We start from the raw sequence: 15,081 nt of genomic DNA on the forward strand, positions 1-15,081 counted from the left end.
AAAATAAAATAAAATAAAATAAAATAAAATAAAATAAAATAAAATAAAATAAAGGCTGTTGAATCTTAAAGGAACATTCTAAGGAGCAGAAGATACTGTAATGACATTTTGGAGAGATACTATAATTGCTTTGTAATTCAAGTTTATAAGTAGATTCTAACCTTAAACAACACTTTGTTGCAGTTTAACAAACTGACCCCAATCTCTCTTACTAACAGGATGTAAATAGAGTCTCGCCTTTCATGACAACACCTTGCAGCCTTGACCTGTAAGAGGGCTCTGAACTTCACATACAGGTTCTCTACCAAGGGTGTGGGGACATATTAGTACATTTTACCTGTTCTGAGATCTCTAGCACTTACACCCCGTGAGCCACCAATGCCTGTTACACAAGATGATGTCAAAGACATCACTCATGTGACCTATACTGAATTTTCTGAACTTTCATATTCTTTGCTTGTTCATGACAGGAGTTTCTTAAAGGGTTACGTATGTTTTCTCTTCTTGAAACTCCTAAAATAGGATGAGAACAAAACTCAAACTTGTAAATTAAACTGTTGCTAATCTGTATACTTGGTTTCCTTACCTGTAATTTTATTGGTTGATAGTCTGAATTCTCCTTGAAAGATCCATTTTCTAGTTGACAATTCTCCACCAGCCACAATAAAGTATTACAAATTGAATTTTGGTTCTGTTCTACGTATTTATTTAGTTGTCCAAGCACTCTTAAAGCAAAGGCTGTTAACCTTTAAGACAAAATCACATGACGAATATTTAGATGTTCAATCCCTATGGGCTCCCAATTTATAGTGTGTTTTAGTTAATACAATATTTATTCTTTAAAAGAAAATAATATTTTTAGTCATACAGTTCTGAAGTAAGTTGTCACCATTGCACAGAGGAAGAGAAGATTTTAGGAAGATCTCCAAAAGCATTCAGTCAACAAATGTGAACAGCACATCTTTTGTGATTGCAGTATTGTTGACCAGCACACAAACTAAAAAGTGGTGCCTGATGATTAAAAACAAAATTACTCTAAAGTTAAAGACAATAGTGGTGAAGCAAATAGTTTTGAGTCAGGGCGTGGACACATGAACTTGAGACATTGAGGAGCAAAATCCTAAAACTCTAGGTTGTAAAATGGGTAAAGCTGTCTAATCTAAAGTCTTGTCCAAAGCCTGAATTTTCCTCCCCAACATTCATGGGAGTGTTTGCCTCGCTTCTCCTTGAGCCATGCCACCGATGCAGAACTCACCACCTCACAAGGAAGCTTGAGCTATCATGATTACTGAGGTGAGTTGGTTTTTTTGTTTTGTTTTGTTTTTGCTTTTTGAAGCAACGTCAGTCTTTACTAAGATCTCTCAAAGAATACGTAAGAGTATCTGATTCATAAGCCCACAACGCCTCTCCTCCCTCCTCCCGCTCCCGTTCTCTCTCTCCGAGCTGCCAAGAGCTGCCCACTCTTCGGCCCCTCAGGTGCTTTTGAAAGTCAGCCCACTTGACTTTCACCCTCACTTAAGAAATTTATTTTCATTTTTCTTTCTACAAGGAATGATGCATTATTCTACGTACTTTTTTTTGTATCTTCCTTATATTTCTCAAAAAAATATTTTGAGAGTATTCAGGTACTGACCATTTTCTTCTGTGTGTATGTTTCTCTCAAGGAACTTGTAGAGTTGGGTCTGGGAAAGTACCCAAATATTTCTGTGTTTCTGGCTGAACTCAGGCTTGCCTAGAACTCTTGAGAGGTATTTACTGAGAGGTGTCTACTGAGAGGTTATTGTATCTTCTGGGGGGAAAGGGGATTTTCTGTTCTCCAGGCATTTAGTCCCCAGCTGCTGCTGTGCTGGTTTCCAGTCTCACCAACACCAACCCCTTGCATCCTGGTTGGTATCCTCCAGTCGGCATGTTCCAGGGGTCTATGTGTCTTTTAAAATGTGCCACCCAGGGGCACCTGGGTGGCGCAGTCGGTTAAGCGTCCGACTTCAGCCAGGTCACGATCTCGCGGTCCGTGAGTTCGAGCCCCGCGTCGGGCTCTGGGCTGATGGCTCGGAGCCTGGAGCCTGTTTCCGATTCTGTGTCTCCCTCTCTCTCTGCCCCTCCCCCATTCATGCTCTGTCTCTCTCTGTCCCCAAAATAAATAAACGTTAAAAAAAAAAATTTTTAAATGTGCCACCCACACATGGTTAGACCCACTTCTAAGTTACAATCCATGGGACTTGATCACTGATTGGATATAGAACAAAAAGGAAAGGGAAGATTCAAGCTTTAGTATAGAGTATTGCTGCCCACATATTAAGGAAACAAAAACAAAAGAATGAATTTGGCATGGATTATGTTTGAAGGGCTTTGATTCCCAGATCCCTAGAAATATGGATCTGGAGCTTAGGAAAAAAGTTAGGCCTTGAGACATTAATTAGGGAATCACCTGTGTAGAAATTATGGAAATCATGGGTTAGGATGAGATTGCACAATGAGAAACTACAGAAAATAAGAGGGTCAAGAATGAAATCCTGGGGACTGTCAGTAGTTAAAAGGGCATAATATAAAAGTCAGTTATTCCAGATTGTAAAGTTCTTTTTTTTTAATTTTTTAATGTTTATTTATTTTTGAGAGAGAGAGGACAGAGTGTGAGCAGGGGAGGGGCAGAGAGGGAAGGAGACACAGAATTGGAAGCAGGCTCCAGGCTCCAAGCTGTCAGCACAGAACCCATGAACCGTGAGATCATGACCTGAGCAAAAGTTGGACACTCGACAGACTGAGCCACCCAGGCGCCCCGTAGATTGTCAGATCCTTAAAAGTGTTTCACACAGTTGAATCTACAAGGCACCTGGAACACCATGTTTTCATTAAATATTTTGTCAGCACATATAGCATTTTTTTGAAAGCAGATTGCCTTATAGCCTTTCAATTAATTTCAATGGTCTTTCCTTCAAATCATCAGAAATAAGGAGGTTATCATGCTTCACTAAATAAGCACTTTGTGAGCACCTGCTATGTGTCAGGCATGTACCAGGCACGAAGAACACTTGGAACTGCCCATGTGGAGAGTACATTCTAGTGGCAAGATAGACTACACATGAGATAAGTAAGAATGTTAGTGACAAATTTTAAGGAGAAAAGGAAAGCTTGGGATGAAATGTTGGGATGAGAATGAGATTAGAATGATTAGCAGAGGCCTCGCTGAGAAGGTGACTTTTGGTAAAGACCTGAGGGAGGTAAGGGAACTAGGCACTGATGCCTGGGGAGGAGCATCTCAGACAGAGGGAACAGTCAGTGTAAAGGCCCTAAAGTGGAAGCATCCCGCTAGGTTCAAGGAACATCGAAGAGGCCAGTAGGGCTTGCGTGGAATAAAAGAGAGAAGTGAGGGATGCAGTTGGAGAGGTGAGGCGAGGCCAGACCAGGTAGGGTAGTTCACAGTAAGAAGTCTGGTTTTTACCCACGGTAAGTTGGGAAGCTCCTGAACCATTTCGAGTGATGTGACCTAACTTATGTTTTAACAGGGTCACTCCAGCAGCTGTGTTCAGCATAGACAAAGAAGGGCAAGGGCTGAAGACAAAAGACAAGGGGAGGCTAGTGCAATAACCCAGGTAAGAAATGATATATTACTTGGTCATCAAAAAGAATGAAATCTTGCCATTTGCAACAACATGGATGGAACTAGAGTGTATCATGCTAAGCAAATTAAGTCAGTCAGAGAAGAATAAATATTGTATGATTTCACTCATATGTGGAATTTAAGAAACACAACAGATGAACATAGGGGAAGGGAAGGAAAATTCAGATAAAAACAGAGAGGGAGGCAAACCATGAGAGACACTTGAATACAGAGAACAAACTGAGGGTTGTTGGAGGGGAGGTGGGTGAGGGGATGGGCATTAAGGAGGGCACTTGCTGGGATGAGCACTGGGGGTCGTACATAAGTGATGAATCACTAAATTCTACTCCTGAAACCATTATTACACTATATGTTAACTAACTTGGATTTAAATAAAGTTAGAAAAAGAAAGAAAGAAAGAAAGAAACAAACAAACAAACAAACAAACAAGAGTGGCTTGGACCAGGATGGTGTGATGGGGTTGGTGAGAAGCAGCCAACTTCAGGATATGTTTTGAAGGTACAGCCAAAAGTATTTGCTGGATCGGATGTGGCTTGTAAGAGAAAGAGGGCAATGAAAAATTACTAGACTTTTAGCCTGAGCAACTGGATGAATGGACTTTCCATTAAGACCATTATTCTTTAGTTAGTTAGGCAACCATTTTATGAAAATGCAAATCAAAACCTTTATACTCACCAAGTGCTAGCACTGCCACCCTTCCACATGCTGTAAGAAGAGTCAGCATTTCTGTAGGACATGACGCTCACCATCCCTACGAGGCACCAGAGAAAGAACACAGTGCTTCACTGACCTCTATCTCTACTCACAGAGTGCTTTATTAGCTCCTGGGAATGGTAAACTTCCTTCGGTGTTGGGCAGCACGCATGTGCTCTGTGGCCAACGTTAAATTTCTCAAAAGAAGTATGTGAACTGCTTGAATGGGGAATTATCAAGTAGAACATTCTGAGCTCATTTAAGAAGTAAGGAAGTGCTCTGTAGAGGTTGGAAGGCAGATGTCTTGTCTCTTGTCCAGGCATTTTGGTAAGTTAAGCCAAAATGCTACAGAAAATAGTGTTTATTTATGTAGTTGCATCTACCTCACGATTCTCTTTTTGTAGAAATGCTTTTACAATCATGTGTTTGTATAATTCATAAAATTATATATTGGTTTAATGGCACCATTGGTTTAAGAACCACAAGATCTTTAGGTATAATGTGTAAAATGGATTTTTTTTTTTACCTTCTTTTAATTTTTTCCTCAGGTTCTGTTTTTGAATAAGTGAATTAGTAGAAAAAATGTTCCAATTGTTTCCTGCTTCCAGGTAGTGAAAAACATAGAATACTGGGACAATGCTCATCAGTTCTGCTTCTGCATTCCCCTTGGGGAGGTGGGTAAGAATGTCAATGCCTTCCTGACTCAGAACTGTAGACATGACCTCTCCTATAAGCAGTCCTGTAATAGACAAACAAACAAAAACTCAAGGTAGACGAAATCAATTGCTATCAACTTCTGAGTAATGGTATATTTTAAACAGAGAGCAGACTTGGGGTGTCTGGGTGGCTCAGTAGGTTAAGCGTCCAACTTCGGCTCAGGTCATGATTTCATGATTCATGAATTTGAGCCCCATGTCGAGCTCTGTGCTGACAGTTCAGAGCCTGGAGCCTGCTTTAGGATCTGTGTCTCCCTCTCTCTTTCTCTCCCCCTCCCCCCACACACTCTGTCTCTCTCTCTCTCTCAAAAATAAACACTAAAATTAAAAAAAAAATTTTTTTAAATACAGAGAAGAGCAACTCTCTCTGTTCTTTCCTTTTTATCTAAGCAATTGAATTCCTTCTTAGCTGGGGAGAGACAAAAAAGATCTGGTCAGGAATATGGATTTAAAAGAAACACCAAGGAGCACCCAGGTGGCTCAGGTGACTGAGTGTCCGACTCTTGATTTTGTCTCAGGTCATGATCCCAGGGTCATGGGATTGAGCCCCACCTGGGGCTCTGCACTGAACATAGAGCCTGCTTAAGATTCTCTCTCTGCCCCTCCCCTGCTCTCTCTTTAAAATAAAATACATTAAAAAAATTAAAACAAAAAAGAAAGAAACATGAAGAATAGTCTTAAAAATAACCACTCAAATATGGTGGTAAGATGGTATAATGTAGTGGGCAGATTAGTGCATAGAGGACATGGAAAATTAGTTGTTGTTCAACCTGATAGCTTTAGACATCTACAGCTTGTAGACCCTATTAATCAATTGCTCCCACAAAGGAAAGCAAAAGCCTGGACTGTGAGGGCTTTGTCCATAACTCACCATGCAATGTTGGGCAAACCAGTATTTACACATCCAATAGGATCGCACATGATTAGAAAAGTTGTTCCCTGGGGTGCCTGGGTAGCTCAGTCTGTTAAACATCTGACTTTTTTTTTTTCTTTTAATGTTTATTTATTTTTGAGATAAATAAAGAGAGAGAAAGACAGACATACAGACAGACAGAATCCAAAGCAGGCTCTAGGCTCTGAGCTGTCAGCACAGAGCCCGATGCGGGGCTTGAACTCATGTACTACAAGATCATGACCTGAGCCGAAGTTGGAAGCTTAACCGACTGAGCCACCCATGTGCCCCTAAACATCTGACTCTTGATTTCAGCTCAGGTCATGATCTTAAGTTTTGTGAGATTGAGCCCTGTGTCGGTGCTGATAGTGTGGAGCCTGCTTGGGATTCTCTCTCTCTCTCTCTCTCTCTCTCTCTCTGCCCTTCCCACCCTCACACTCACTTGCACGCTCTCTCTCTCTCAAAATAAATAAATAAACTTAAAAGTTTTCTCCAGTACTAACATTCTGTGAGTCCAGGGATCTCTCTGAGCTAAAATGTAGTCAGGACATTCTATTATTTTAATGATATGTTATTGACTTATAAAGGCTAGGGACGAGGGAAAGCCCACCAAAGCTTCCCCTTCCGCCAATGTACCAGAAGGAAGAGAACCCCTTTGGGACTGATGTTGTGTTTCAGTAGAGCAGTGCACCCCTGGTGAGGCCACGTGTATGTCGAAGAGCCTTGTCTGGTGCAAGAGTGGTCACTAAGATCATGGAAAGTTTTAGAGAAGTCTTTGGGTCAATGACAGCCCCCCACCCTCCATCATGGGAGCATGAACCTCTATTTAAATCAGGCCAGTGGAAGAAGACGGTTGGAAAAGTGGTTGGAGGTTTGAAGGTGGAAGGGGTAGAGATGGATTTGTATATGCTGCTGAGGAGAGAGGAGGAGAAACAGAATAATCACGAGGATATTTGATGGTAGTGCGAAGCATAAAGTGAAATGAGAAATAAAAATGGCATATGTGAATTTACCTTTTACGCTCACGATCCTTTTGACTTTTGTTTTGGGGACCAAATCTAACGGTATCCTGTATGGGAACTCTTTTCGTCTACTAACGACACCTGAAAATTAAAAAAAAAAAAAATTAGATTGGGGTGGTTGGGTGGATCAGCTATTTAAGCATCTGACTCTTGATTTTGGCTTAGTTTGTGATCCCATGGTTCATGACATTGAGTTCTGCATTGGGCTCTCTCTCTGCCCCTCCCTCCCTCTCTCTCTCAAAATAAATAAATAAATAAACATTTAAAAAAATTATTGGATTTACACAGAATTCTTGAGGGAGCACCAGTAGCAGATTATTTATAATATACCAGCTTCCAAGTAATTGTTTTAAAAGACTCTTTTATAATAACATTAAAGTCTAAAAAGGAAATTAAAAATAATCAAGGATTTTTATCAAACCCTAGGCTTATATAATCTCTTTAAATAGAGCATTCAATTTAACTGTAAGCTTCCTGGTCATTACAAGATAGGAAATAAATAGGATATATAAATTTTATCCACCAGAAAAAAGGAGCATGCCGTTTTGTCCAAAGAGAGAAAATTATTCTCAGAACTGAAAGCTAAAAATAACTAAAGTAATTCCTTAGTCAAGGGTACATGAGATTATCTCCTTTGGGAAACATGCCCTGAAATTCTTTCCAATCTCGCTTGATTTAACTTAGACACTTTTGCTCTATGAGCAATAACAGTTTTAGCATACCTGTATCAGAGCATTTTTCTACTTTAATCGTTGGTTTATTTCACAAAAATGACATTTATCATTCTATTGGTAGAACAAGCACTCTGCCGAGCTCTTAAATGCATTGTTATACTGGATCTTACAACAATCCTGTATGCCAAGTCTATTGTCATTATTTTTATTTTATAGATGAGGAAACTGAGGTTTGGAAAGCAACTTGCTCAAGGTCACAGAGCTGTGCAGATGGGGCTTGGATCTGAGCTCAGGAAGTTTTACTGCAGAGCCCACAGCAGTCACCACAAAGAGCCCCCCCCCCCCCCCCACACACACACTATTGTCTTTCCAAGAAAGCTCTGAGGGCAGGGACCATCTCTTATTAAATGTTGTAATCCCAGCATTTAGCACAGTCCCTGGCACAGGGCAGATGTTAACAGACAATAGTGACCTTTTGCCATTCAATGGACAAGCCAGAGGACTTTGCAGAAGAGACAGGAATGATCCTCAGGTAACTTCTTTCTTCACTAACCTTTAATAAATGCCGAGGATATAATATTGAAATAAAACTCAGTGAAGACATTTAAGAGGTTTGTGGTGTGGTTGAAAGAGCATGGGGTTCAGAAGGAGCTCACTCTATACGTGACACCGGGCAGGACACTTCAGCTTTCTATGCCTCACTGTGCTCCTCAGTTCAACAGAGGCAATCACATTTTCCTCCAAGGGTTTTTATGAGGGCGAAAGTAATACAGACAAAGAGCCTGGCAAACAGTTCATGCTCAATACATTGTACTTAATGACAGTAGGCTCTCTGAAATTATCTAGATTCGATCCCCCACTATTTTTCCACTGACGCCCACCCTTGACTATCTCAATTCTCATTAGCAACTGTGCTCCCAGATGGAAAAGGTACAGAAGAGAAAACTAAAACTAAGAGAAGTCAATTTTACTCTTTGTCAGAAAGCATGATAGAAGACTCATCAAGACATCACATAAGAAGCTGGATGCCAGAGGTGGGGCCCCTGGGAGGCACAGTCGGTTAAGCATCCTACTTCAGCTCAGATAGGGATCACAGTTCCTGAGTTCGAGCCCTGCGTCAGGCTCTGTGCTGACAGCTCAGAGCCTGGAGCTGCTTTGGATTCTGTGTCTCCTTTTCTCTCTGCACCTCCCCCACTTGTGCTCTGTCTCTCTCAAAACTAAATAAACATTAGAAAAATTGTAAAAAAAAAAAAAAAAAAAAGGTAGATGCCAGAGAGATTAAAACATTTACGAGTTAAATCTGTAAAACCAATAGGATACAACATTATCTTTGTGAACTAAGGGTGGGGAAAGACTTCTTAAAGATTACCCCCCAAATATATAACAGCCTTAAGGTAAAATTATAATGAATTTGACCGTATCAGAGTAAAGGATTCCTGTTAAAATTATTGCTCAAAAAAGTACACCAGGGACAAAAATCTTAGTATATGTGCTACCAAAGCAAGCACATCAGAGACAAAAATCAATAGACAAGAAAACCCAAATGGCAAATAGGAAATAGGGCAAAAGATAAGAATAGGTAATTCACAGAATAGGAAGTGCAAATGGCCCATAAACATATGGAGAAAGGTTAAAAATCATTTGTAATCAGAAGACTCCACATTAAAACAACGAGATATTGTATGCCCAAGCGGCACATTTTATAGATGCAGGTAATAATACCAAGTGTTGGTAAGGATATAGGCAGATGACAAGCTTTATGCAATGCTGGTGGATCTGAAAGCAGCACAGTGGTTCTGAAGACCGATATGACAGCCGTAAATAATATTCAGGATATGTATGCCCTTTGACCCAGGGGTCACACTTCTGGATATACAGTCCAGCTAGAGGCTGATGCGGATTTGTAAAGGGAGACGTGTAAGGATGTTCAGCATGGTTTCTGGTGGTGGAAAATCTGTCTCTAAGAAAGACTGTGGTGGAATAGACTCTGAGACACTATGTAAGAAGCAGTGACTATTTCTTTAAGACAGAGTGTTGAGTTTACAAACTTGCGACATAGAATAGGATGTAGACGAGGATTTGAGTGCATGCCAGGAAGAGAATGGAACTAAGAGTAGGGGTCAGCAATGCAGGGAGAAAACACGAGAGGGGCCTGCCCTGACCGCCAACGATGTGGTGTGCCAGGAAGAGAGGAGGGCGAGACGGGCTCCCTGCAGCCGAGGGAAGAAAGGATTTGGAGGCAAAGGGCTCATTGGGGAGAGAAAGCAGGAAGTCAAGATGAGGGCTCGTGGGACTGAGTTTCCAAATTTAGTTCTCATTTTAAGCTGATGTCATGCAATTTTAATTACTTTACAATTTGCTCTGACACTTCCTTCTCCCTCACTGACATATAGTTTTTCAAATTTTCAGTGATGTTATTGTCCATTTACTTTTCCAAATACATCTTAGCCTTTTTTTTTTTTTTTTAATGGAATTTTAGGGGCATCTGGGTGGCTCAGTCAGTTAAGCGTCAGACTTCGGCCCAGGTCATGATCTCAAGGTTTGTGAGTTGGAGCCCTGCCTCTGTCAGTGCAGAGCCTGCTTGGGATTTTCTTTCTCTTTCTCTCTGCCCCTCCCCAGCTCACACTCTCTCTCTTTCTCTCTCAAAAATAAATAAATAAATAAATAAATAAATAAATAAATAAACAAACACTTAAAAAATGGAATTCTATAAAGTATCATACTGGTATAGAAATTCCAATATATAAATATTGGAAGTATTTAATAAAATCTCCAAACTCAACTGGACAGAATTACTTGTCATCTTTACCCTATTTAGCTCTCCAGAAAGTAACAAAGCTGCTTAAATCTAAATTGTCTCAAACAATAAGGGAAAAAATCAGATGGCAAGATTGGAAAGAGACATAGACATATTATATATTTGATCAAGATTTTTGATGGAGAGATTTATCTCCAGATAAAAGATCATTCCCATCTTGTGGCCCTGATGTCCACGCCTGGGATGTGTAAGACAGGGCCATTTTGGGTACAGGAGGCATTAAAGGTACAAAGGAAGGAAAGCCAAAGGACACAGTGGCTCTGAGGCTTGATTTAACTGCACGAGGCCCCAAACCTCAGGATTTGTAATATCTCTACCCACAGATCCTTCACAATGGACAGGCTGGAAGAAGGTCTGTGGGAAGATAAAATTAAAGAAAAAAATTAGCATATGCATGTAGGATGAATTTTTCTTTTTGTTACTCTGTTGAAGTCATCCTTAGTATGCTTATGATTCTCAGCTGATTTAAATGTAAACGTCTGAATTCTTTGCTTTCTCAGAGGAAATGGCTTTCTTGATGTGTAAGTAAACTTTTTTTCTCATTGCTATATCACTGAAAGAAAAGGAAAATGATTCGATGCAATAATAAGGTAAATTTTAACCTTTTACTAAAGACTATGGAAGGCTGTCTTCTTTGTTGTTGAAAAGAATTGTTAGTTGAACACATTCTAAATTTCATATATATATTATAAATATAAGTATTTATATTTACATATTTATTTCATGTATGTATATACTTAGGCCTTGATTAGATGCTCAAATGTTTGCAAAATTCTAACTGTGAGAAGATTCAGAATATCTTTATTGATGGGTAAAATCAGGGAAGCAGGAACAACGAGGAATGGGTTAGTTAAGTGATTAATCAGCATTTTTGTGTTTTCACATCATGCATGTTAAATTAGCACATAGATGACTTTTTCTTAGGTGTTCTTTGGGTTGATGGCTCTATAAGAAGGTATTGTAAATTATTATTGTGATCGATACAAAATGACTAATATATAAGAGAAATCATGCAATTATTACTATTTCAATGCTTTGCACTAAAACTAATGGAATTATTTTTCTTTGTTCTAAACACGTTCAGATTACAGTATAACACATGCTATCAAGAATGTCAATGAACTAAGAAGTGGTATTTCTGATCCCAGACAATTAACATTAAAAAAATTTTTTTAATGTTTATTTTTGAGAGACAGAGTGCAAGCAGGAGAGGGGCAGAGAGAGAGGGAGACACAGAATCTGAAGCAGGATCCAGGCTCCGCACTACCAGCACAGAGCCCGACGTGGGGCTCGAACTCACAAATTGTGAGATCGTGAGATCGTGACCTGAGCCGAAGTCGGTTGCTCAACCAACTGAGCCATCCAGGCACCCCCAGACAATTAACATTTTAAAAAACAGTGTTTCAGGTTACCTATACACTTGAATTTCTAGGGCAAAAGATAACATATAAAATACAAAATCATTTTGCCTACCATAAATACCCCTTGGGTCCAGAGTAACACCAGCATAACTTTCCTTTTTGACACCTTCTGGCTAAAAAGGCAGAAAACATTCAGTCAAGAATGTAATTAAACTTAACTCCCTCAGTTAACTTGTTCCTCATTTAACTGTAACTTAATTTGTTCACTGGATTTTGGATGCCCCCTTCAAATGACAAAACAACATAATTGAATTTATATGACCTGAATTCTTGGATCAACATGACCACTTTCTGATTGAAAAATCATTTTTTTAAAGGCCAAATATGCTTAAATATTTACATTCATACATGCAAGGATAAGATTTTCTGGCTATTTTCATAATAGAGCAAATACGTAAATAGAAGTTATTATAAGCCAGGTAATTGATCTAAGTGCTTTGTATGTATTAGCTCATTTAACCTCAAAAAATACTCTATGAAGTAGATGATATTATTACTCCCATTTGATAGATGAGGAAAATGACACATAGAGAAATCAAGAAACTTATCCAATGTCACACCGCTTGTAAGCAGTGGAGCCAGGATTCAAACCCAGAGAGCCTGTCTTCAGAGTCTGTGCATGGAAACACCATGCAAGGATGCATAGAGCATGCCTTGGACAAAATAGGTCAGTACATGTTTACTGAAGTGATTTCATGGCTTAAAACAGAAATCAGAGAATGAAGACCCAAGAAGGCCCAGTTCTGTCATTAACTAGCCATGTGACTCTTGGTGAGAATCTTAATCTTAGTAAAATAACATGAAAATACTCAACAGACTATGTGGGTAAATAGTACTTTAATAAATGATAGTTTTCTTTTTTACACTGTTTACTCATTTGTAAATGGGAAATTTCTGTAGACTATAAATCCTAAACTGTAAATGCATGGGCTGTATCTTATCTACTGTTGTATCTCCAATACCTGGCATAATGTCTGGCACATAGATTTTAAGACCTTCTGAATGTGCTAGGGGGAAAAAGCTTGAAAGGCTATATACCAAATTGTTAAAGCTGTATATCTCTGGGTGTGGGAGTTATCAGTGATTTAATTTCCTTCTCTGTGGTTTTTCAGTATTCTGTATTTTCTACAATAAGCAAGTATCATTGTTTTCTTTACATTTTAAAACACTATGTCAGACTTAAGGAAAAGTTATGATAATAGTAAAAAAAAATCTGAGATAACCTCCCCCCCCAGTTTCCCACAAATGTTACCATTTTATTACATTTACATTATTCTTCTCTGTGTTCTTTCTGAACCACTTAGTGATAAGTTGCTGACATTTTTTTTCAGACTGAAAAAAGTTGGGTTTTTTTGTTGTTATTGTTCTTTTCCTTTCTTTTTAAAAATTTTAATTCCAGTGTAATCAACATACATCATTATATTAGTTCCAGGTGTACAATATAGTGATTCAACAATTCTATACATTACTCAGTGCTCATCACGGTTAAATGTACTCTTAATTCCCTTTCTGTGAAAAAAGTGTTTTTAAAAAGAATCAGAAAAAGCATATTTTTCTTACCACCACTCGTAATGTTTTTACTAAGATTTCTTTTCCAAGTGAAGTCTCCAGTGAAAAGTTGATGTTGTGGAGGCCGATTTCCAGGGGAAGCACGCTGAAGGTCACCAAATGACTGGAGGAACCTTCTACTCTCTGGGACAGACATTTGGAGGGATTTATGCCCTGGTGGCCAATGGCTTGGCTTCCGGATGTACAGATTCCCTCCACCGTAGACATTTTGACACAGAACTGAAATATCACCAGTAAACAGTTACATTAAAACACTTTATGATAAGGAAAGTATGCCTGGACCATGTATGTCTGGATACAAACTCTCCCTGATATTTTTACAGTGTTAAATAATCCCTTAGATTCTAAGGCAGAGGAGAAATGTGTATCAAAATCCGTATACAATTTAAACTAAATCCTCAAGCAATTACTTGACACTTGGGGTCTTATATAATCATAGAATTTAAATATATTTCAATGTCAGTGGCACCTGGGTGGCTCAGTTGGTTAATCTTGGTTTCGGCTTGGTTCTTGATCTCATGGCTCATGAGTTCTAGCCCCCATTGGGCTCCATGCTGACAGTGTGGAGCCTGCTTGGGATTGTCTCTCTCTCCCTCTCTCTGCTCCCGCACAGCTTGTGCTCACTGTCTCTCTTTCTCTGCCTCTGCCCCTACCCTGCTCATGCTCTCTCTCCCTCAAAATAAATAAATAAACTTAAAAAAATATTTTGATTTCAAATATCTACTTTTTTTGCATCATAGTATGAGGGTGATCAATAGAAAACATTCAAGCATAGCATATACAACATTAGGAGAGTGAAATGGAAATATGTGTTCACAGAGGAATTGGTATTTAATCTGTTGGTAATTACAGTTTATTTGGGTATATTAAAATGGAATTTTATGACATTTAGATTCTGCTATATACATTTAGAAATTTGATATAACCATTTCATTAAAATATTAATATTTAAATATTCCAAAAGTTATAGATTAGCATATTTTTTGAACTTATGATAAACAATTTTAGAAGCTAATTCAAAATATGTCAATGGGGTACATAGCTTTCCCCTCAGCATTTAGAGAGCATGTAAGCAAACTTTTTGGAAACTGCTGAGAATGAAATTAGAGCTTTTTAAAAAATATAGTTATTATGTGGATGGAACTGGAGGGTATCATGCTAAGCAAAATTAGTCAGAGAAAGACAAATATATGACTTCACTCATATGAGGAATTTAAAATACAAAACAGATGAACATAAGAGAAAGGAAACAAAAATGATATAAAAACAGGGAAGGGGACAAAACATAAAAGACTCTTAAATATAGAGAACAAACAGGGTTACTGGAGGGGTTTGGGGAGGGGGGATGGGCTAAATGGGTAAGGGGCATTCAGGAATCTACTCCTGTAATCACTGTTGCACCATATGCTAACTAACTTGGATGTAAATTAAATAATACATAAATTTAAAAAAATAAATAAAAACTATAGTTAGATTTTTGGACACACTGAGTTCCCATATAAAGTTTTGTGACTGTGATTTTCAAATGAAATCAGTCACCCTATTGCGTAATTCTCTATTTAGCTGTGTGCTGGCAAAAGGAAGAGAAATGGTGGGTCCAACCATGGTTGGAGTTTTTCAGGGAGTGTACCCAGGAGTGAGAGAGAATTAAGGGAAT

At 38.8% G+C, this 15,081-nt stretch overlaps 1 protein-coding gene across 1 annotated transcript in view; it reads right to left on the reverse strand.

Moving 5' to 3' along the window:
* Positions 1–15,081, reverse strand: part of C5 (complement C5) — an 87,183-nt gene that overhangs the window by 28,790 nt on the left and 43,312 nt on the right. Inside the window, exons 21-26 of the mRNA XM_040482143.1 lie at positions 13,416–13,643; positions 11,908–11,968; positions 6,934–7,023; positions 4,839–5,051; positions 4,295–4,370; positions 587–746 (exon numbers count right to left, since the gene is read on the reverse strand). Of these exons, the coding sequence (XP_040338077.1) occupies positions 587–746; positions 4,295–4,370; positions 4,839–5,051; positions 6,934–7,023; positions 11,908–11,968; positions 13,416–13,643 (828 nt within the window). The remainder of the gene's footprint in view (positions 1–586; positions 747–4,294; positions 4,371–4,838; positions 5,052–6,933; positions 7,024–11,907; positions 11,969–13,415; positions 13,644–15,081) is intronic.

The sequence above is a fragment of the Herpailurus yagouaroundi genome, unplaced genomic scaffold, assembly GCF_014898765.1.
Source record: "Herpailurus yagouaroundi ecotype Mexico unplaced genomic scaffold, PumYag 160, whole genome shotgun sequence".
NCBI classification, from domain to species: Eukaryota; Metazoa; Chordata; class Mammalia; order Carnivora; family Felidae; genus Herpailurus; species Herpailurus yagouaroundi.